The sequence below is a fragment of the Ambystoma mexicanum genome, chromosome 7q (genome assembly GCF_040938575.1).
Source record: "Ambystoma mexicanum isolate Mex_15411 chromosome 7q, UKY_AmexF1_1, whole genome shotgun sequence".
NCBI classification, from domain to species: Eukaryota; Metazoa; Chordata; class Amphibia; order Caudata; family Ambystomatidae; genus Ambystoma; species Ambystoma mexicanum.
The window spans coordinates 1,124,657,037-1,124,680,885 of NC_090941.1; the positions used below are offsets into that span (position 1 = coordinate 1,124,657,037).

General features: G+C 47.1%; 1 protein-coding gene across 1 annotated transcript in view; it reads right to left on the minus strand.

Moving 5' to 3' along the window:
* The window catches only part of LOC138528214 (extracellular calcium-sensing receptor-like), a 111,884-nt gene that overhangs the window by 16,302 nt on the left and 71,733 nt on the right, over positions 1-23,849 (minus strand). The window contains exon 6 of the mRNA XM_069639670.1: positions 18,413-18,526. Within this exon, the coding sequence (XP_069495771.1) occupies positions 18,413-18,526 (114 nt within the window). The remainder of the gene's footprint in view (positions 1-18,412; positions 18,527-23,849) is intronic.

Genomic DNA, 23,849 nt, shown 5'->3' on the forward strand with positions numbered 1-23,849 from the left:
CAACTTATTTAGAACAGGACTGCGAGACTTGTCCTTTGGCCTCAAACCCTGGGATTGTACCGATCCAGCTCTGGAATCTCTTCATTGGCCCCCAGTGGAGGCCAGGATCAGGTTAAAGATCCTCTAAATTGTCCACAAGGCTTTCTGGGGCTTGGGCCTGCACTACCTCCAACTCTCTCTTCCTAAATATCTCCCTTCTCGAGCTCTCCGCTCATCCATCTCCAACTCTAAATGGAAGTGGAGATGCTCCTACTCTCAGATGCTCCTACTCTCAACCTTATCGGTGTCAGTGCGCCAGGCCTCAGCTGCATTCCATAATGCTATTGTGACCCAAGAGTCGGTTCTACTCAGGCAAAGTTGGGGCTGCCCTTAATCAGCCTAGGGAGCTATTTGAACTTGTACGCTCTCTAGCCTCCCCTGCACCAGCTCTGGCCAGAGCTGTTCAATCACAGGAGTTGTGTTATTCTTTGTCTAGCTTCTTTTCTGAGAAAATTAAAACAATTCATGACTCTATTGCGTTATCTCACCCCGTGTCTGAGGGAGGTTTTTCGGCGGCATCTGGCTTCCTTTCCCCAGGGACATGGTCTACCTTTCCTGTGTTTTCAGTGGAGGAGATCTTAAAGGCCACTTCTCGGCTTAAATCTTTGTCAGTTTTGGATGATATTCCATCAGCAGTGTGTAAGGAGATAATGCGGGCCATCGCCCCGTGTGTAGCCCAAGCTATTAATCATTCTTGTCAGTTGGGGATTATTCCTTTGCAGTTGAAACATGCACTGGTGACCCCACTTCTGAAAAAACCTTCACTGGATCATGCTTGTCCCTCTAACTTCTGCCTTGTTTCTCTGCTCCAGTTCTTTATGAGGCGTCTAGCGTCTTTAATTGGTCCTCTTCTTAGTTCCTTCTTGCAGCCCTCGGCTTTCTTTTATCCCTTTCAGTCTAGTTTCCATCCTGGCCGGGGTATAGAGGGTGTACCTGTCTCAGTAGTGGATGACCTCTCTCCGACCAGGGAGGAGTGGGGGGTTTGGTCTTATTAGACCTATCAGCGGCATTTGACACTGTTGACCACCCCATCCTGCTCGCCTGCCTGGCCGGGGTGGGGATATCTGGACAAGTACTTTCCTGGTTCTCTGCATTCCTCTCTGATTGTACACAAACACTTTTTCTTCCACCTTTTTGTTTGGTGTCTGTTCCTTTGACTTGTGGGATCCACTAGGCTCGGCTCTGTCCCCCACGTTATTCAATCTCTACATCCAGCAGTTGGTTAGGCTCATCCACTCCCATGGCCTCCAGTGCTACTCCTATGCTGATGAGACCCAAATCATTCTGCAGCTTGATCCTTCCCATCCTTATCCAGCATTTCAGCTACGGAGATGTTTGGAGGATGTGGGAAGGTGGATGTCCTGCAACTGGCTTAAATTGAATGGGTAGAAGAGTGAGATCCTGGTTGAGGGCCCCATGTCTACACATTCTCTGGTGACTTTGGCTTTTTGGCCTTCCTCTCTGGGTCTCTGTCCAACTCCGGTCTCAGTGGTGAAAGATTTGGGGGTGAAAATCTCTGCCTCGCTCTCTCTGGAGGCTCAGGTGGCTGCAATCTGTCAATCGGGTCACTATAAATTGAGAGTTCTGTGTCGGGTCTTGGGATTTCTCCCCTTACAGTTTCATGCACCAGTGGTAGCTGCACTGGTGCTGAGTGTATTGGACTACTCTAACTCACAACCTTTAGCTCAGCTTGCATATCTGTTCTACCGCATGAAAGTACTGCAGAATGTGGAAGCCAGACTGGTGGTAGGTACTCCCAACCGTATGTCCATCTCTTCAGCCATACCACAGCTTCACTGGCTCCCAGTGGCTCAGAGAGTTCAATTTAAATCTATATGCCATGTGCACTGAGCCTTCAAGTCCAAGGCACAGAATATTTGCAGAGTAAGCTTCACCATATGTTCCCAACCGGCCACTTCGTTCCCTTGAGTCATACACCATTTTTGTTCCATGTGTCCAACTCTTTTGAATTGGGGGTGTGCTTTTTCTTTGCTGAATTTACTTCCACTCTGCCTTTGGATGTTTCTGTTCATCTAAGGTGAAGTGGGAGAATGGAACAAAAGGCTCCCACCAATCCCCTCACACCCCTGGCCTAGAGGATCACGGCCCAGGCGCCCGCCACGAGAGGAGTTTGCCCATCTACCAGACAACCAAATACCCTGGTACAGGAACATACGGATGTGCCCACCCACGTGCCCACCCGCCTGCCCACCAGCCTGCCCTGCCCATGCCGACACCTGCGGCATGGATGAACTCGACTGAACCATCCAACACTAAATCAACACATCGTTAGAGATGCCATGACGACCTAGCCAACGGTCAGCACACCCGTGCAAACATGCACACTGGACACTCCCACACCAATCCACACGAAGAACATATTCAGTGCTATGACGTAGGTGACGGACACACCCACTGACGCGCATCTTTATTATTTTTCACATAGGCTTTTCAAAATGCAGAAAAGCAAGACGCATAATGAACTCATCTAAAAAGGCTTGCTCACGCTTCTTCTAAACCCATGTACCATAATGAGAAATACAACGAAGACATGATACTGGGGATAAAGCAATATGATACCATAACCTAAAGCGCTCTGTATCAAACGGTTCCACCTATGCACCAGGCCCAAGTAGGCCGCAAGCAAAAGCTTCCATGAACATTGAATGAGCAAGAGTACAGTTGCTGACCCTGCAGAATGCGCCTGGCGAAAGCACACCGCCAAGGGCACGATGTTGCAAACTCGCATGCCGCAAGCCGACGCCAAAGTCACACCTGCAAATTAAGCCAGGCACACAGTGGAAAATGGAATATTAATTGTGCAGAATTCTGCCTCAACCACGGTCTCACCTCACGTGACCAAGCCGAACCTGACAGGGTGCCAGACCTAGGAGGAAGGAGGCGTCTGGATCCCACGTTTTGAGACACAGGCAGCAACAATGAAGAGACTCAATGGACATCTGCGGCGGTGGGAGTAGTCTGCCTTCCAGCATATGAATAAATCCTCACATTGTCTGCACATACCCATAGTGATACATTGTTGCAAATGACAGGTGCACCGCAAGCTGGGAACAGCGATGGTCCCAGACTGGGGGGCTCGCAAGTGGACCAATCAGAACATGGGGCTCTTATCACTGACGCCATTAACATTAGCCAATCCTCAGGGGTCTTCATGTAACAATTTTCATGTATCAAATTGAAGGGACAACCCAAGTATACCACCTGACTGACCCTCAACCACTAATAACGCTCTCTATACGTATGCTCTACTAACCCTACCACTCGAGGAACCAATCCAGTGTGGCGATAGGTTTTTTGCTAACTTTCCCAGGTGACGCAAGTAGCGCGTCATACTAAGGTAAAAAGGGCCTGCGAGCCCCACGATTGAAGAGAGAGTGTCAGGACGGACGCGTACGATCCTTGACCCATCCCTGCCATTTTGTTTAATAAACAGCAGAATCACTTTGCTTCTTGCGTGTGTCTCATACTCATTTTTTGGGATATACGGGAGGAGTTGTGGCCTCCCTGCCCGGAGGTCCGCGGACGGCCCAGCCGACCCTGGGAGAATTTCCCCCCGACAAGTTGGAGGCACTGCTGAGATCTGTTTGAGGTCTGCTTTTCATTTTATTTTTCCGAGTACTCCCGTTGCGAGGAGGCCCGGCGGCGTGGCCCCCTCTGCCGCTGCCCCCTTTTGAGGACTACAGGACCATTGCGGAACTGCGAGAAGACCGGACAGCGCAATCCGGATATTGGCCTTCGGGAGCCGGTTGAGAGGTATCCCGCCCGCGGTTGGCGAGTGTCTAGACGTGGTCCAGACGAGGGGAGGTGGCGAGCCCCTTGGAGGGGTGCACGCAGTCAAGCGGCCCCGCATCAAGAGAACTTGGTGAGTATGCCACGCAAAACAAGCAATGTGAAATTGTGAGGGAGGGGGGAGGAATTGAATACGGGAGGCGGGAGGTGTTACACAGGTGCGCGGCGAAGGTTTGATAAATTAGTGTTGACGGTGCAATGAATGGTAGCTGGACAAGTGCGAGAGCAGTCCGCTACGTTACGGAAGAGAAAGGGGCGGAGCACGAAAACATCACGTGCGGCCGCTCGTAGACACTGATTGGCCTAGGTCGCGACCACGTGTAAGGGTGTGTGTGCGGTTTCCTACGATTTGGTAATTATTGATCAATGAGTAGATGAGGTTCCCTATTGATCGAGCAGGAAACTCGATAGATAGATGACGTTTCCCTGTAGGCGGTAGCTAGCTGGTTGCCTAATACGGAAGATAATTGGCTGGTTAAGCCCTCCTGTCGAGGGGCGTATCACACGCGAGGCGACGCAGCGTGCGCAGTCCGATTATATTGTTGATTACCTTGTTCCAGGCGTGACAGGAAGACAGCTGTGGGGTTAACGGGGGTAGATTGCAAGCATATTTTGAACTTTCAAAAACATATGAAGAACTTACCAGTAGTTTGAAGAGATCGGTGACGTCACCAGTAGGGCTTTCATAGGATATCTCGAACACAAGGCATCTTTCTTTCTGACAGTGGTGGGGAAGAGAGTTGTGGTAAGGGAGTGGAAACTGAGGTAAACGGTAATGAGTTGATCGGGGGGAAGGTGAAAAGGGGGACGTGGCTGCGCACAGAGAACGCCGGCCACGGCAAGTGTAGAAAGGGGAGGAGGAGTAAGTGAAAGTGGGACGGCTGTATAAGAAAGTCACAAGGGGCATGCAGCCGCAGGGGGCTACGTGCGCCTCGGCCGCAGGGGGGCGTAAAGGTGTTCGGTTAAGGAAGAAAAGAAAGAAAAGAATATACAAATGCAAATGCTATATTTTACTAATTTTCCTTAGCGGACTATCGCAAGTCCCCAAACTTACGGGGCCAGGTAAAGATCTAAGGCTGTATAGTGTACACTGTTAGTAAGATAACCGCTACCAAATAGGGGAAGGAGATCAAGTGAAGCGCTACTATGTCATACGGGGCAGGATCGGGAGGGTGGGGGAACACCCTCACTACCCCGCTACAACACATATGTAAAACACTGTCACCCCATAGGGAGAAACTGATCAAGTATAGCATAGAATGGACACAGGGGACGGACAACAAAATGACAACACCATGGCCGCCTAATGGCAGTTTCGATCCATATACCCAACATTCACTATTAACCCATCTGCATAACACATACAAGGGGAAGAAGTTGATGCACCACGTGGAGGTGTTTAACTTATGGAGGATGTTCCAAGGGTCCCGACCAGGACCAAACGGAATGTTCATTATGGGGGAAACAACGGAAGAGGAGAAGATTAAGGAGGAAGGAGAGAATGGGGAAAAAGAGAGTGAAGGCACACAGAACATGGGGAACGGAGAAGAGGCAGGAGAGAAGAGTAACAACATAAACAAAAAGGAAATAAAAAAGGGACAGAGCGACGATACACCCCTAGCGAAGGTAGTGAAAAAGGAGGAAGGGGGGTTATATCCTTTAACAGAACTACGAGACATGGTTCAATTAAGGGTGGCTGAGGGATACTCGAACCCGGCGTGCAGCCCGCCACCATATACAGCCACAGGTAGCCACACAGGAAGAGAGCAGAGTAGCACGACGGGATCAGCTCGCACGAAAATGCCCGCAGGGGAAGGGGGGATTGGCGAAGAGCAGATCGCAGGAATAGGACAGGATGAGTGGGTAGCTGCGCAGGTATTATTAAAATTACGAGATTCATTAACAGAAGAAGAGGAGGAGGTAGTAAGGAAAATGGACGAGGACAACACCAGGAAGAGTGAAAGGAAAGGGGAAGAGGGGAAAAGAAAGGGGGAAGAGCTGTTACAACAGAAAGAAGAGATTTTGGAAGACCGATTAGCAGAATTAAGGGATGAACAGAATACACTGATCAAGCAGCTCGAGAGAGAGGAAAGAGAGAGAGCACGGGAAAGGAAAGAAAGCAAGAATGAGTTGGACAAAATGAGGGAACGAACTGAGGAGAAAAAGAGAGAAGCAGAAAGGGTGAAGGCAGTAGCAGAAAGGGTATCCAGAGCAGCACTGCGTGACAAGAAAAGGGAGGAAGAAGAGAAAGAAAAGGAAATGGAAATATGGAGAAGGAGATTACTATCAGGAACGACAAGGAAATACGAAGAAGGGAGGATGATAGAGGGCATATTAGAGTGGGAAAGAGCGAGATGGGAAAGGAAGAAAGAAGAAGAAAGGATAATGGAAAAGATGAGTATTGAAGTAATGGAGGAATTGAAAAAGAAAAGAGAGGAAATTGGTAGAGAAATGCAGAGAAAAATGAAGGGGAAAGAGAAGATAGGAGAGGGGGGAGTGAAGTAAGGAGGTATGTATACAGAGACACAAAAGTAGCAACAACATCAGCACAAAGGGGAGTAATTGGCAAAGAAGACAAGGGAGGAACGGATCTAATAGACTTAAAAACAGTAACGATTAGGGGGAAAAAGACAGATTGGGGGTTGCCATTAATGGAGGACTTTTGCAGTGAGGAAGGAGAAGGGATGGAGAAGGAAGGGAGAGACAGTGAAAGGGAAAGCTTAGATAAATTATACATCACCCGGACAAATGGAGAATCACCATGGATCTGCAGGAGAAAGGAAGAACTGGAGGGAAGTGAGGAGGAAGAGCAAGGAATAGCGGAAAGGCAGACACGTGCAGCCACACCGTCACCATCCCGTCCCACATGCTCCACTACCTCACGCTCATTACGTGCAACATGCCCATCTAAACTCGCGCCCTTCCCACACGAACTGACCCCCTATGCAGGCAGGCTTAGAGACCTCCCTGGACGCAGGCAGGGAGAACGAATACACACGCCCACATTAAATAAAGGAAATTATAAAAGAAAGGGAAGAGATGAAGGAGAAACAGTTACGAGCAGGGGAAATATGGACCCCATTGACGATGTAGAAGACAGGGAAGAAGAGGAGGTGTGTACGGATTCGATTGTGTGGGACCCAAAGGGCCAACCAGGACACAACCTAATGCCACTTCTGGAGAGGGGAGGGGTTAGACCACAATACGTCCCCTGGAAGCATGCAGACAAGGAAAATATAAAGTGCAGGCTCCCATCATTAAGTGGAGGTGCGGGAAAATAGATATATGAAATGGAAAAACACACCGCAGGACAGAAATTGGCAGTGGGGGATGTAAAGGGCCTTCTAATATCAATATTAGAGGATGCAGCAGATGACATCTGGAAGAGAGCAGGCTTCCCCGGGGTCACAATAACAAACACATCACACGATGGGGAACCATTCGCAAACTGCAGACATGCATTATGGCAGGCGCTGAGGGTACAGTACCCAGACACATCAGACATAGGAGCAATTACCTCACGCAAGATGCGTGAGAATGAAGATCCTGTTGATTATATCCAGGAAATTCAAGAGAAGTGGCGTATGGAAACTAGAGTACAATGGGACAAGACACCAGCAATATTCTATCATATACTAGTACAAGAGCTCCCAGAAGCAGTTCAGAAACAACTGAAGAAAGTAGTTGGGATGGAAGCAAAAGCATGGCCAGAAATATAACTAACGATAGTGCATCATTGTAGGACATGGCAAGAAAAAATGAAACAAAAGGAATAGGATAGAAAATGAAATAGGCTAAATCAGTACAAAAAAAAACTTATTAAATACACAATGGAAGGTGCACTAATAACTACACCTGCAACAATGACTCAAAGCCCCACACAAGTAGTGGCTGCACAAGATCCCTCCCAAATACAATCATCACAGACTGTAACACAACAGCTGCCGCCACTCCAACCATACACCACTAACATGGGAGGAGGATACTCAATGCCAGGAGCTGGGTATTATAATTACAACAGGGGAAGGGGAGGAATGATGAGGGGGAGAGGATACGGATATAACACACATCAGCAGGGGGGAGGATTTAGAAATTTCTACCCCACCGGGCAACCAGTATACCAGGACAACCCAGGAAGCTTTCCATGGCAGAACAGGGAACGGCCGGTGTGTTGGATTTGTGGATTAGTAGGGCAGATGTCACGCACGTGTAGAGTGAGACCAGGCACACCATCATGGGGTGAACAGGGACAACAAGGGCCCACACAGGAACAGCAGGGCATCCAGCAACAGCAGACATTGCAACAGGGAAATGGGCAGCAACAACTAGTACCACAACAACAGCCACAGACATATTCACTGCCACAACAACAGGTAGCGATAACACAACAACCCCAAGTACAGCAAGTACAGCAACCTGCCCAAATCCAAGACCATAACATAACCTCTACCAACACACAACTACAGCAAACACAACTGGGAAGGGTGACGATCCTGGGACACAACCCTTACACAGGAAGTGGTCAATCATTATACCCTCAATAGGACAGCCCACAGACGGCCTTGGTGTGTCCCATCCTGTCGGTAACACCTAATAGTGCAGAGGAATCACGCATAGAGGTAACGATAGGTGACAAAATAATATCATTCCTTGTTGACACCGGGGCGACCCGGTCTTGCATAAGGGAAGGTAAATTTAAGATGTCAGGTGAAGCCATGAACACCCAAGGATTCTCTGGGGCTAGGGGGTTGGTTCCCTTTACTGATAACATTCCCTTATCAATAGGGGATTATGACATGTCAGTCCCGCTTTTATATTCTAGGAGAGTATGCCTCTCCTCTACTGGGGAGAGACATAATGAGCAGGTTGAATATGACAATCTCCTTTACGGAGGACGGCATAATTTGCTCCACTCCAGGAATTAACATGCTCACTGCACGACAAATTATGCAAGCATACTGTGGTCAGACAGTGATTAGGGCTGAGCCAGTAGATGGTGAACTGTTCCAGTACGGGACAGACATGGCATTTGCATGGATGCCAGGAATAGAAGGAAAGATCTGGAGGAGGCCAGCAGCCTACTTGTTTAGACCAGAAACACCAGCCAATGAACCAGAAGGAAAGGTGATGTCAGTGAACATAGAGAGCATTATAGCAACTGCTGATTACATCGCAGTACATGCCCAAGACAGAGAAGGAAGAGCATGGAGGGCAGTGATCGCAATAGCAGAGGGATGTAGACTCACCCAGGTGTCAGATGAGGAGCTCTTCTCAGAAGAAAAGGAAGAAGGTGAAATGGTGTTTATGATTAGTGTAGAAATATGGCTAAGAGTGACGTACAAACAAGTGGCACAGAAAATTGCAATGGCACTTGAAGCACCCACATCCCTTCTTTGAGGAGGATATGGCAAAGGTACCAACATCATTATGGACTACTAGTCCCTATGACGTGGGGTGCATAAAAAGTATAGGGGGAGTAAGAATAAAATTGAAAAAAGGTGCAATACTCCCCAGAGTGAAGCAGTACCCACTATCAAAAGAGGCAGATGAGGGCATATATGAAACAATAACGGCCCTTATAAATAATGGCATATTGGTACCATCAGAATCACCATGTAACACAGCTGTATACCCAGTGCGCAAAGCTAAAGGGGGGTCTTGGCGCTTCATACAGGACCTCAGGCCCTTGAACAACATAGTGGAAGCAGAATACCCCATAGCCGCAAACCCGGCCACAATATTGTGTGGCATTCCAGCAGAAGCATCACGATTTACAGTGATAGACCTAAAAAATGCCTTTTTCTCAATACCACTGCACCCAGACTCACAAGATCTGACAAGCTTCACTTACAGAAACACAAAGTGGAAACACACCAGAGTGCCACAAGGGTACTGCGAGTCACCCTCAATATTCAACAGAGTAATACAGATGGACTTGGGTAACATTGAAGTGGAAAGCACAGTGTTGCAGTATGTTGATGACATAATAATTTGCAGCACAAACGAAAGAAGATGCAGAGAGGACTCATTGAAGATGCTGACAATATTGGCTGAAAAGGGTTACAAGGTAGACAAGGAAAAGTTACAGTACTGTCAGGAACAGGTATTTTACATTGGTCAGCTCATATCCCAATACGGTAGAAAGATTGCACCACAAAGAGCACAGGCCATTTCAAAAACGCTGCTGCCCCAAACAGTGAGGGAACTGCAGCAGTTCCTGGGACTGTGCAACTACTGTAGAGCCTGGGTATTTGATTACAGCTCATACATAGGACCACTACTTGAGGCGTTAAAAGCAGCTAACAAAGGGGAGAAAAAGTTGGGGTGGACAATGGAAATGAAAGAGGCTTTTGAGGAACTGAAAGATGCAATATCAACTGCTCCGGTACTGGCCACCCCAGATTATGAACGACAATTCTTTATATTTTCACATTGCGACTCATCAGTAATGAAAGCAGTGTTGGCTCAAAAAACAAGCATGGGCTACAAACCAGTAGCATTTTACAGCAGCCACTTGGATCCTGTGATGTTAGGTCATTTCCCTTGCGAACAAGGTCTCGCCGCAGCTGCCTTTGCGGTAGAGAAAGCATCATCAATAACAATGGGGTGCCCAACCACACTATTTGTGGAACATGCACTATTTGCAATATTGAACAAGCCTAAGTCCACACTAACCACGCAGAGGGCGTCAGGTTATGAGATCATCTTATCTAGACCAGAACTATTAATTGTTAGATGCAGCACGGTTAACCCTGCAAGGTTTATAGCAGAAGTAATTGAGGAAGGAGACTATGCACACGATTGTACGCAGACTATCGAAATGTACTCATGTACTAGAAAAGTTGAAGAGAACGCACTAGATGGAGGTGAGCTCTTGTTCATTGATGGGTCATCAATAATAGACCAAAGTGATGGGATAAGGAGAACTGGGACAGCAGTGGTAAAAATGACAGAGGAACCGGTGTGTGTGGCGATGAAATGCGTACAATTACCACAGCATTACTCTGCTCAAGCAGCTGAATTAGTTGCACTGATCTTGGCATTGAAGGAAAGCTTTGACAAACGAGTGACTATATATTCTGACAGTGCATATGTCACGTCTACTATCCACTCAGGATTGTCCAAATGGAGGAGAAGAGGGTTTAGGAGAGCTGACGGCACCCCAGTACAACATGCTCTCTTGTTAGCTGAACTAATTGAAGTAATAAATGACCCCCAAGAATTAGCTTTGGTCAAATGTACCGCACACACTAATGGAGAAGATCATATCTCAAAAGGGAATGCAGCAGCAGACGCACATGCGAAGTATGCTGCATATTTTGGTGAGATATGGATCCCCCCAGAGTTAGAGAGAGGGAGAGGGAGGGGGATAGCTAAGGAGATGTTGATAAGAGAAGGGTACACCCATCTCCCAGCCACACAGATAATGGAGCTACAAGCGGCTGCACCAATGGCAGAAAAAGAAATTTGGGTAAAAAGAGGATGTACAATGTCACCAACTGACGCACTATGGTGCCAGGGTAACACTGGGAAGATGGTAATGCCATTGGCACTATTGAACACCGCCCTGAGCCAACTCCACCACCCAGCCCACACAGGCAAGGAAGTTATTGCAGCACGAATTAGGGAAGATTGGTTCTGTCCCGCGTTAAATTCCCATGTGACAAATCTTTTCAGCAATTGTCTCAGATGTCAACAGTTCACGGCCGGTCACACGCTGAAGGTGATAAAAGGTACTATACCCCGGCCAGAGGGACCCTTCCTGCACATCCATATTGACTATGTTGATATGATCAACGTATGTCAAGGAAATAGGTATATGATTGTAGTAGCATGCCCATTCTCCAGGTGGATTGAGGCAGGACCCTGCTCACACCCATATGCATTCAGAGCAGCTAAATTTCTAGTTTTCCCCAGGTGGGGAGTGTGCAAGGTACTGCGGTCAGATAATGGCCCGCATTTCGCTAATGAAATGTTCCAGCACATCACATCCTTACTGAACATCAAGCATAAATTTGCATGTGCATATCACCCGCAGGCCAACGGTATATGCGAACGCCTGAATGGCCTACTGAAGGAGGCAATTGCAAAGATACAGCAAACAACAAAGAAGAGTTGGTTGTATTGCCTTCCGCTAGCCCTATTTGAGCTAAGGAATAGACCAGGCTCCGATCACCACCTCACCCCTCACGAGGTGGTGACCGGACGTCAAATGCGCCTTCCTCTAACGCCAACATCAAGAGCATTCACAGATTATGAAAACACTGCAACCGTTCTTGGTGATGAAATGTACCAATATGTGTCTTCTTTGATTACTAGTGTAGTGTTTTGTGTCTCAACAGCTCGAGCGCACGCGGGGCGGGTCTAAGAGTGATCAACCAGAAGACGCGGATAAAGAATTGGAAAAGGAAAAACTGTGCAAAATTGCTAAAGGTGACCACGTACAACTCTGCAATTTCAACAGAAAGTGGAACAGCCCACGCTTCACTGGCCCCCACCTGGTAGAGGAACTATCCACGAGAGCAGTAAAGCTACAGGACAAACGTGCCTGGAATCACCTACACGACGTAAAGATTTGCAAACTCCAGACCCGCCCTAGCGTCACCGACGGTGCCATTGGAAGAACAGCAACAGCGTCACCCACTGAGGAAGAGACTTCTACCACAGCTGACGACCTAAGTGTCTCCCTACCATACCACCCCCCAGATTCCCCAGAGACAACTACTGAAATAGAGAAGGGTAATTCCCATACCGCCCACCCCATGGTCACACGATCAAAGAGTAAAGAGACTTCCGCCAGTTGCGCTCTAAACCCTCTGCCTATCGACGTCCTACCCACTGCAGTAATCACCCGACTGAAGGACATTATCTTGCACATATACACATGTAAACACTTGAATGTTCTCTTTTTTCTTTCTCGCACATGCAGGTACCGCGTATTATTGTACTGCTAAGAAAACAGATAACTAACAAAGTTCACTGCCCAGGAGTAGATGCTACCCTCAGATGATAACTACCCTGAAGAGCTATCACACCAATTTGTCTATCACATAAAAAGGCCAAAGTACCTGAAAAGAAGGAGGGTACATGTCTACTACACAGCATTTCTCTTGGCCATAGAACAATCAATGCCCCATCTTCACCAATACTTGCCTGTCCTAAGAGATAGATCGCTTAGATTGGCGTGGGAACAGCTCTTCGCCTGGGCACTGAACGACTACTTGATAGGGAGAGCTTGAAAACAACAACTAACACTAATAACAAGCATATTGAGAATTTTCAGGCGGGCAACTTTAACGTCGCAAGAATTACCTGCCGGACTGCAGCAAGGTAAGAGCAAAATGCCGGTGAGACTAGCCTCTGTAATAAAGATGATAGAGATTTTGATGATCACCGGGTTCCTGGCTGCCTCTGTATGGCAGAACAGTTATGCTATCAATATTTTGGCTGTACCCAAACCTAATATACCCCCACCCACGGCTGCAACAGGTGTTACGTCAGGTGGTACTAGCAAAATTCCACACAAGGGAAATAGAGTTAAACGCACCACATAGTCAGATAATAAAGGTATCGACAACTACATACAAGATTCAGCACACGTCTCAAACAACATGTGGTACCAAATAGGCAAGCAGACAACAGAAGACAGCTGCTACGTCTGCTCATTGATCCCATACGCCATGAGCGCTTCTCGAATTTTCGTTGCCACGGAAATAGATGAAAAGACAGCACGATGTATAGTATACTTGGCACTGTTCCAAACGAAAGGGAGATTTCAAGGGAACACGGTGTACCTGGTATGGAAAACGCGAGACACATATCCATACGAAAACAACTTCCTCAAGATTTATTTGAGTTACCACAAGACCAGTTTGGATGCTGAAGCATTCAGATACATGACAAGTGGCCCTGAAAAAGGAGAAACAAAGAAAGTAACACTACAATACCTACTATGTGATTAGTATGCCACTGAAGTTCCTGGTAAACAAGGATGTTGGGAAAGGCCACTGATAATAATAACAGGGACGGTGTACCTGGACAACAAATGGGAGATAGTAGTGGTTGGCAGCAACATGGTAACGAGAGAGGATACTACAACTATTGCTGAACACAACAACAGATGTTGGACGACTTGGGTCAAGTACGTACCCATGCTTACGTGGATAGAGAAGGATGAAGACCCAATAACAATACTGCCGCTGTCTGCACCCAAGGTATGCTACCAACATAGAGGAGAAGTGGACGTGGGATACAACACCAACTGTGCAAGCGTGACGGAGTTACCTGAGGGGGGAGCAGGAACAGCAGTATTAATGGACCATTACTGGGCCTGCAGAGACAAGGCATACCACACACTGCCCCCTCTGTGGAATGGTATATGCACAATGGTACACGTTAATGTACCATCACTAGTGGTGCCCCAGAAACATGTGAACGTGGCGAACTTCCCTAAAATGGATGAAGGAAACAACAGGAAGAAGAGATCTGTACAACCTCAGAAGGGGCCAGAGAACCAAAACAACAGCAACAACACTATCCTGAATAGAAAGAAGAGACAAGGAGAACCTCTGACAGGAAATTACCTATGGGGAAGGTCGGAAACAGCACTCACTTCAATCCCACCAGAACACAGACTATTCAGCAGAGCAGCAATGTTCTTCTCCTCAATAATACATCCGGGGCTACAAGCTTACGCAAACGCAAAATGGCTCCAGATAACTCGATGGGAACTAATGATGACAATTAATTCTACAGTAAATGGATTCAACGCAATAAAAGAGGAACTGCGGGCAGTAAGGATGGTAGCACTACAGAACAGATATGTACTGGACCTCCTTACAGCAATGGAAGGAGGAGTTTGCGCAAAGATAGGACAATCATGCTGCACATTCATTCCTGCTAATGATGCTGACAATGGTACACTGACAGAAGCAGTATCACAATTGGCCCAGATGCACTCCAAAATGATGGATGAAAGTAAAGGTGTGAAAAAGGATGACAGCTGGTTTTCACTATTATGGTCATGGATGCCATCTTGGCTGTCGGACGGACTAAAATTATAGTTGGATGCATTATTTTGGCTGGAGCTGCACTGATCATAATAAACTTTTGGAAGGCCCGAAAGGCACGCACCACAGACGAAATGATCGAAATGGTTGGTATGCAACCCTTGATGCCAGCAGATGATGGCCAACACACAGTCACAATAATAAAAGAGAGAGAGAAATTGTGCAACCAAATCATCACCAACCACCAGGACCCACCATCTGTGAAGCTCGAAAACCCATGAAACCCAAGGAGCTACATAGGGAAATGGGTATACTGCACACCTGGAGGAACCTGTGTATATATGTATTGGTCAATCGAAGACCATGTCAACCACTATGGACATTTGGGAGGATTAACTAAAATATGGAGAGTGAGAGGAGATAAGGAAAAGGATATGTTTGTGGTCGACAAGTCGACCAGAGGGGGGACTGAAGTAGGAGAATGGAACAAAAGGCTCCCACCAATCCCCTCACACCCCTGGCCTAGAGGATCACGGCCCAGGCACCCGCCACGAGAGGAGTTTACCCATCTACCAGATGACCAAATACCCTGGTACAGGAACATACGGATGTGCCCACCCGCGTGCCCACCCGCCAGCCCACCAGCCTGCCCTGCCCATGCCGACACCTGCGGCATGGATGAACTCGACTGAACCATCCAACACTAAATCAACACACCGTTAGAGATGCCATGACGACCTAGCCAGCGGTCAGCACACCCGTGCAAACATGCACAATGGACACTCCCACACCAATCCACACGAAGAACATATTCAGTGCTATGACGTAGGTGACGGACACACCCACTGACGTGCATCTTTATTATTTTTCACATAGGCTTTTCAAAATGCAGAAACGCAAGACGCACAATGAACTCATCTAAAATGCTTGCTCACGCTTCTCCTAAACCCATGCATTACAATGAGAAATATAATGAAGACATGATACTGGGGATAAAGCAATATGATACCATAACCTAAAGCGCTGTGCATCAAACGTCCCCACCTATGCACCAGGCCCAAGTGGGCCGCAAGCAAGAGTTTCCATGAACATTTAATGAGCAAGAGTACAGTTGCTGACCCTGCAGAATGAGCCCGGCGAGAGCAGACAGTCAAGGGCACAATGTTGCAAACTCGCATGCCGCAAGCCGACGCCAAGGTCACACCTGCAAATTAAGCCAGGCACACAGTGGAAAATGCAATATTAATTGTGCAGAATTCTGCCTCAACCACGGTCTCACCTCACGTGACCAAGCCCAACCTGACAGGGTGCCAGGCCCACGAGGAGGGAGGCGCCTGGATCCCACGTTTGAAGACACAGGCAGATACAATTAAAGCGACTCAATGGACATCTGCGGCGGTGGGAGTAGTGTGCCTTCCAGCATATGAATAAATCCTCACATTGTCTGCACATACCCATAGTGATACATTGTTGCAAATGACAGGTGCACTGCGAGCTGGGAACAGCGATGGTCCCAGACTGGGGGGCTCGCGAGTGGACCAATCAGAACATGGGGCTCTTATCACTGACGCCATTAACATTAGCCAATCCTCGGGGGTCTTCATGTAACAATTTTCATGTATCAAATTGAAGGGACAACCCAAGTATACCACCTGACAGACCCTCAACCACTAATAATGCTCTCTATACGTATACGGACGGCTTGCCGACCCCGGGAGAATTTCCCCCCGACAAAGGGGTGAGCCGTTGAGTGGACTCTGCATAACGCCAAGATGCCTTTGGAGGACGTGCACTCTATAAATTTATATAACATAACATAACTCTCTGAGGGTCAGTCGCATTCCCAAGCAGAGAGTTGGGGGCAGATCTCAATCTTCGGATGTGGTCTCCCTCTGCAACAGCCTCCCTGCTTCTCCCAAACTTGAGCAGAACCACCTCCAGTTCTGGAAGCAACTCAAGAACTTTCTCTTTGCTTCCGCTTTCTCTCTTCCTCTCCCCTATTGATGGTCCATCTGCTCCACCCACTGGTCACCTGGCCACCCTCTGAACTTGGGTCCAGGTCCCTGCCTGTCCAGTTGCACCTTGTACTGCTTCTGGCTCCCCCAGCACTTGTGGTCTATATCTGTAACCCTACAGTCCCTTCTCTCTTCACTTATTAGCCACCTGTTGGCTGCACTTTCTAACTTGCCTGCACTGAGCCACCTGCTGGCTGCACATTTTAACTACCTTCACTTCTCTACCCCCTGGCACTTCTCACCTTGCACTTCTCTGCACTTGCGCAATCTGAATGACACAAGTCCTAGTAAGTTTGTTGTTTTGTCCTCCCTCTGTTCCCCCTCCTTGTCTTGTTGTGCCTAGAACCCCTTGTTTAGAGGTGCATTATAAATGTCATATCTTATCATATCATATCAATGAAACAGTTTTTTTTAAATGTCCTGGCTGTTGGGATCATTTGTGGCTATTGTTTCTATCTCTTGGTAGGATTTTAGTACTCTTTTTCGTAATGAAGCTGGTCCACCGTTTACCCATACAATGTTATCAGATTTCCCATATAAGCGTGTACCTGTTAAACGGTCTGCAGCTTCGTAGCACCCGCATTCTCTATGGGAGAGCATTTTTATACTGAAGCTGTAAAATTTTTGTGATAGTGTTTTATCAGATGATATCTCATCCTAGATGTATTTTAGCTCTGTCTTCTCAGCTTTGGTGACATAGTCTCTGACATATCTTGCAATTGAAGTGTAATTGTCTGCAATATATTGTATGTGTATATTTGCATTCTACAAGAGGGCAATGATTGCATTGTAATCATTGATGTACTTGGATGCTTCGTCTCTTTCAAAGTTGTATGTGTTTTTAAGGAATTTGCCTTGTAAACTGTGTCTAACATTATAAAAGCTATTTACTTGTCCTTTAGTGCAAACTGGTCAAGGGGAGCCAAAGCGATATTTGTTATAATGTTTACCTTTGTTTTTATATCGACGGTGGCAGTATTAGCCACACTTATGTTTTTGGAAGCGTAACATTTGTGTGCGGAGGTCACTATGTGTTCTTTCTGAAGGGATGTCACAGGTAATTTATTTTTCAATAAATTGTAAAACAGTGGCATCACTGTCATGGCCAAATTTGGAAGCATCTTTTATCCAGAAAAGCATGTGGATGTGTGGTGCTTCTCCGGATTGAAATTCTTTTCTCCAAAAGAAACCAAAACCAAAAGGTGATATATAGAAAGACACATGCAAATGAGCTCAAAAGTACTCCTGGGGGTGACTGCACAATTATGTAATTTGGTCAAATTATCAAACACTGGATGCGATTTCAGTTTTTTCTTTCTTTTTTTTAAATACATGAATTCACAAAACATTCCTCTTGCAAGTGGATTTATGTGGCAACACTGCCATACATGAAGAAATTAAATGAAATTCCTTATATAGGTAGTTTCAATATCTCAAGCCTTTCTTAGAACTCTGACAATTCCGTGAAAGACATGGTAGCAATATATACAAAGGAATAGCTTCTGAAAAAAATGACATGAAGCAAAACTCACGAGAAACCGTAATCTCGCCGTAGGGACAGGGAATGCACTGAAAGCAGCAAACTGGTCTTCCTTCCAGGGGAAGCTTTCTGTAGCCAGGAAGACAATCGTCACTGCAGACAGATCGTGGTACCTGCAGAAAGCAAAGAGGGTGGGGTCACTTTAGAGGATGTCACAATTTACCAACTATGCTAACTTAAGTACCTCATATTTACAGTCTAATCAAATATTTGCAAATATTTTTTCCACAACCCACATTCTAGGTTTTAACTAATATTTACTCTTGAAAAAAGAAATATAAGTCTCAAATGAAAAAAGCCCACACAATGTTTAAGGAATCCCTCTTAAGACTGGATTTAGTGCCCAGGATGCCCCTTTCCAATCTAATCAGGCCTCTGTCTTCCTTAAGTGTCTGCCTCTGAGAGCCTCCATGCCACCCCTTCAAGCCATCCTAACTAGTAACTTTTCCACTGTGTATTTTCGTGTTTTGATGTTACACAAAAGGCTGGTCTCACGTGGTTGCCTACTCTGCTCCCTGACCAACTCCTATAATCATCCTGTTGAATATTGCGTCTGCCCTATTTTTCCTCTACCTTTTTCCTTCAGCACAACCAGTCTGACCTCTCCTATTAAGCCATATAACCCGTGGTTTCCTATCCAACCTTATCTCCCCTCACTCGAGACTACATGCCGCTAACAGCCTGAGGTCCCTTCCAGCTACACTCTGACTTAATTTCTCTGAGACATTACTTAGTTCACTTCATGGCTTTTTCTGGAACTTCCTGACACCCACCACTGGCTTGTTCTATAGATGGATTCATTTCTAGTACACTGCAATATTTCACTTGATCACATAATCCATTCAACTCTTCCACAGATGTGCCAATCAATGTAATCCAACGAGATAAGCACAGACCAAGCTTAATTTACCTGCCGCCTGGTCACAACACCCAGTGGATCTTGTACTCCCCTGAATGGGCTGCACAGGATTTAGGGAGTGAGAATGCAAGAGTCACCCTGGAATAGACAATGCTAATGCATGCCGCATAATCAAACACCCATGTTCACTAAGCACTCTGCCATCTGTGCCAGTAAACAGGAACGGGCACTCCATACACAGAAACCATCTCTTGCTGCATTATTAAAGGTAGCTGCAAACCTTTTATGGGCTGGCCTCTACTATAAGCTGTTAATGACACAACCTAAGGCATCCACTCTCAGAGTGCTCTGCTGCCTTTCTGCAGGCATGATCTAATGTGCCCTCCACCAGTCCATTGTTCTAACCATTCTTGCCAATTGGACATTATCACTCCCATTGCAGACCCTCGCTGAACAATAACCATTCTGTTCACGGCCATGTCACATGTCAAGGTGACACCAGGGGCACATGTGCATCCACGCCTCTTTTGTTCCCCGATCTTCTCCCTTTTCCCTTATAAGGGGGAGTTCCATGCTTGAACCATATCCCAAGGATCCCTCCTGGCTTTCACTTCAGATGTGGATGGAGAGCTGATTCCAGCACCATTCAAACATCTGGACGTATGTGGTTCTGGCAGCTGTTGTCCATGTTCACCAAGACAGGAAATGTCTGTACCCATAATGTCAACATGTTGATCCTACTCTTTCTAAGAGGCCCCAATATTAGGCTGGTGCATGCAGTGATAGACCTAAACAAGGCTTCCAAGCCGTCCTTCATGGCACCCTAATGCAGGAAGGCTTAGGTTCTCTCAATGGAAACATACAGAAGTCACATCCCTGATGAGGCTGGAAAGGCTAGGAATAGGGCTTTGGAGATCCTGGGGACCAGCGATCACCACTGGAGCACAAGGCTTGCCTCAGAGATGGTAAAGGGTAAGACACTCATGGCTTCGCCCCCTTAACCAAGTTCCTTAAAAGCGGACCTTGAGCCCATCTGAAGAGGAAAGTGATATTTTGTTCATAGAATCCGGGGCAGGCTATCACAGCTAATAAATCAGAGACAGTAAATAGGAGACATGTCATGAAATGAATCAATTCCCTTATGCACATTGACCCACTGGAAACAGCTTGGAAAGCGAGCACCTGATGCCCCCAGAGATAGAGACACTCCAATAGAACCTTAGTAGAATCAGGAATCACCTTGAAAGGATGGTCGGGTTGGATTTCAAGATGGTGACTTCCAAGACTAATAGATTGTCGGGCTGCTCTATAACACTTAGAAATACATTGGCCGCATCGAGGGAGGAGGCAGAGCCAAACATCCTGTAGCAATTAGCTTGTGTACCTTATGAACACACTCAGGTGAAGTGGCTGAAGCTAATATCAATCAGCCCTCTTCCCAGAGTAAAAGGCTGGTTGGTGATGCTGTTAAGAGTTGAGGCAAGAAGTATAGCGGAACATAGAGACAAGAGAAAATAAATGTAGGAGTGGCATTAAGGAGAGAGAAGAGTGAAGGTAATAAGAAAGAGAGAGAGTGAGAGATGGAAGGAGGAAGTCACCTGGTGGAAGGCGAAATAGAAGAGGAGGGAAAGTGAGGCGTAGCAGGAGAGAAAGATCAGGAGGTGGGCCAAGGACATTGCCAGGAATCAGGAAAGGGGTGGGTGACAAAGGTTTGCCAGGAGGATAATGCAAGGAGGAGGATGGAAGAAGTCACCTGGATTAAGGGGACACAGTGGAAAGGAATGGGGGCCAGAAGGGAAAGCTCAGGAGGAGGAATGGAGAGAAAGGGTATGAGAAAAGTAAAAGTAAGGAAGGAGAAGAGGAAGGAGGGAAAAGTAGAAGAGGTGGATGGAGCTTGTTGAGCACAATGTTAGTTGGAAGCAGAATGATAAAGTGGTATTTGAATGTGACAGTGATCCAGGGGCTGTGGAAGGTATTGCAGTCTCTGTGCTGTAGGAGGGTGTAGCATTGCCTCTGCACCCACACGGTAGAATTGGTATAAGGCCAATATAACCACCATTGTTGTTCTCTTCTTCCTATGTGCCCCCTTTCTTTTGTGTCTTTTGGCGCCTGGAGACACCTGCGTCCAATAAATAAAGTAATATTTGATCCAGGGGGAAAATCAAGAGCAAAAGTGCAAGTAGCCACCCAGACTCCCAAGTCCAGTTCCAAGGGTCTTTATTAAACTTGCATAGATGACTTGGCTGTGGAGTTGCTGGCTGCGCAGGGTGAACCGATGACCTGGGGCTTTGGCGCTAGGGCTGTCCCTCGCTCACTCCTGCCCTCGATGTACCCTCTCCCTAGCCCACGCATTCATAACGGGATGTTAGTCATTACCGACAGGGGACATCTGTCCATCTTTTCCTTCCTTATGCTATTGGTGGTGTCCCTTAGACGTTGGCTGACTGTCTCCCTAATGAGCCTATAACTGTCCCTAACCTGCCCCGCTTAGTATTCTAGGGATGCTTGGGACGGAGCCTTCTTCCACATAGTTCCACGACTCATCGTTCACATCATTTCTGCTCTGACTCTTCATTGCCATGGGTCCCAAGACGGCCTCCCAACCTGCTGGTATTACTCCAATCTCTCACTCCACCTTTCCACCTCCACCTTTTGATCTTACTTCTCTTCTTACTTATTGCCTCGCTGCTACCACTACTTACATAACTGCTGCAAGAACACTTACTAACACTTACTACCCTCTGCTGCAACCAACTACCACTTCCTACTCCAGCTACTACTCTGCTACTCCCACAACTACCACCACCTAGGCTACCACTGCCAGCCAGCTACTCCTACTGTATCTCTACTCCTCACACTCTCCACTCTCACACACAACTACTCCACAGACCCGCTCTCTTCTATAGCTGAGGCACTCTGGTTGCTCTCTCCTGCTCTGGTCTTTTGGATGCCCTCCACCTCTGTGTTCTCACTCAACTAACCCCACCCACTCCCAGGGTTGGCCACTTACCTTCCAATCGCTTACCTGCTGAAGGGGTGTGATTCGGAAGTGATGCGGAAGGCTTTAAATGGCTTGCAAGCCTCGTCCCCTCTTCATGCAGTCTAACTGCATTCTCAACATGGAGCTGGTAAGGGACTGTCAGGCCTTACGGGGGGCTTGTTTTAATATTATTGCAAAGTGCGCTGCAAATTCAGAGAAATCTTTGCTCCGATTGGAGCTTTTCCAAGCCTTACCTTACGGTAAGCCCGATCATGTTACGGTGTACATCTTGTGCAAGACGCTATCCCGCCATGGAAAGGGAGAAGGAACTACACATAATCCCTTCTCCCTGTTACATTATGCATATTTCTTTACTTTCGTTTTGTTTTGTTTTGTTCTAATGGCCACCAAGGAAAGTGGTACAAGTAGTCCCTTCTCACATTTCATGGTGGGCATTTTCTTTGTTTACCATGGGCACAACGGAAAGGGAAAATTGACTACTTTTCCTGGTCCGTGGCAGCCATTTTTTATTTGTATTTGTTCGGATGCGAAATGCGAAACGTCTATCAACCGAAGAAAAACAAAACACAATTACTACCCTGGTCTAATGAGCCGGGGTACTAATAGCAATAAGCCCCTTGCCAGGTGGGGGGGGCATAATTGCATCAGGTAATGCCCCCGGGCCTTCGTTAAGGCCCTCTCTTTGCTCGGGCCTGTAACTCTGGGACCCGGGGACAATACCTGAAGCAGTAATGCCCCCCAAATGAAGGGCTTATTGCCTAAATATCCCTTTGGGTTAGTGGATTCTCCTGTATGTGTGGGCTCTAGCTGACACTGCCAGCTGCTATTGAGTTCTCCTCTTGGTGCAGCAGTCAGTGTTGTCCTGGCCGCTGCATCCCTGGATTTTGCAACTGTTTCGTCCCACCTCCCTTTGACCGGTGTGGTCATGCACGTGGCATCCCTTGACATAGTTCGGGCTGCTGCTGGGTGGCCTGACCTCCAATGTCCCACTCTCTGGATCCTCGCTGGCATCCTGCTGCTGGCCTCCAGGCCGCCATCATCCCAGGTAAGGGGGCGTTTGAAGGGGGCCTACCCCCACTCACACTGGGGAAAGGAGTTGGGGTGCTGGCTCCCTCCCCTTCCTGACAAGGCCTGATAACAGAGGAAGGAAGCTCCAAATTTCTACTGCTGCTGAGATTAAAATATTTTATATTCTGCATTGAAAAGGCAGCTGGAAGAACACATGGACCCTTTGGCACTTCCCCTCCTGACTGGTCTCTTCTGCAAACATGCATTGCTTTGTATTGAAATAAAAATCTATATCTACACAAGTTACAGTGCATTTTGTCCTTCTAAAGTTAATACCAGGAGCAATAACCTCAATCAACCTTCTAAACATGAACAATAGTGCCTATTGTGAGTACTAGGCACTACATTGCTCCAGGTCCTCAGGTCCATCACACAACCCCTCACCAACTGCATCTCGTGCAATGATATGGCTGTTCTAGATACGGTGACCTCATTACATGCCTGCTCTACACTGAGCTACTCATTACTTAGACATCCTCCTCTACATATCTGCAACTAATCACATGGC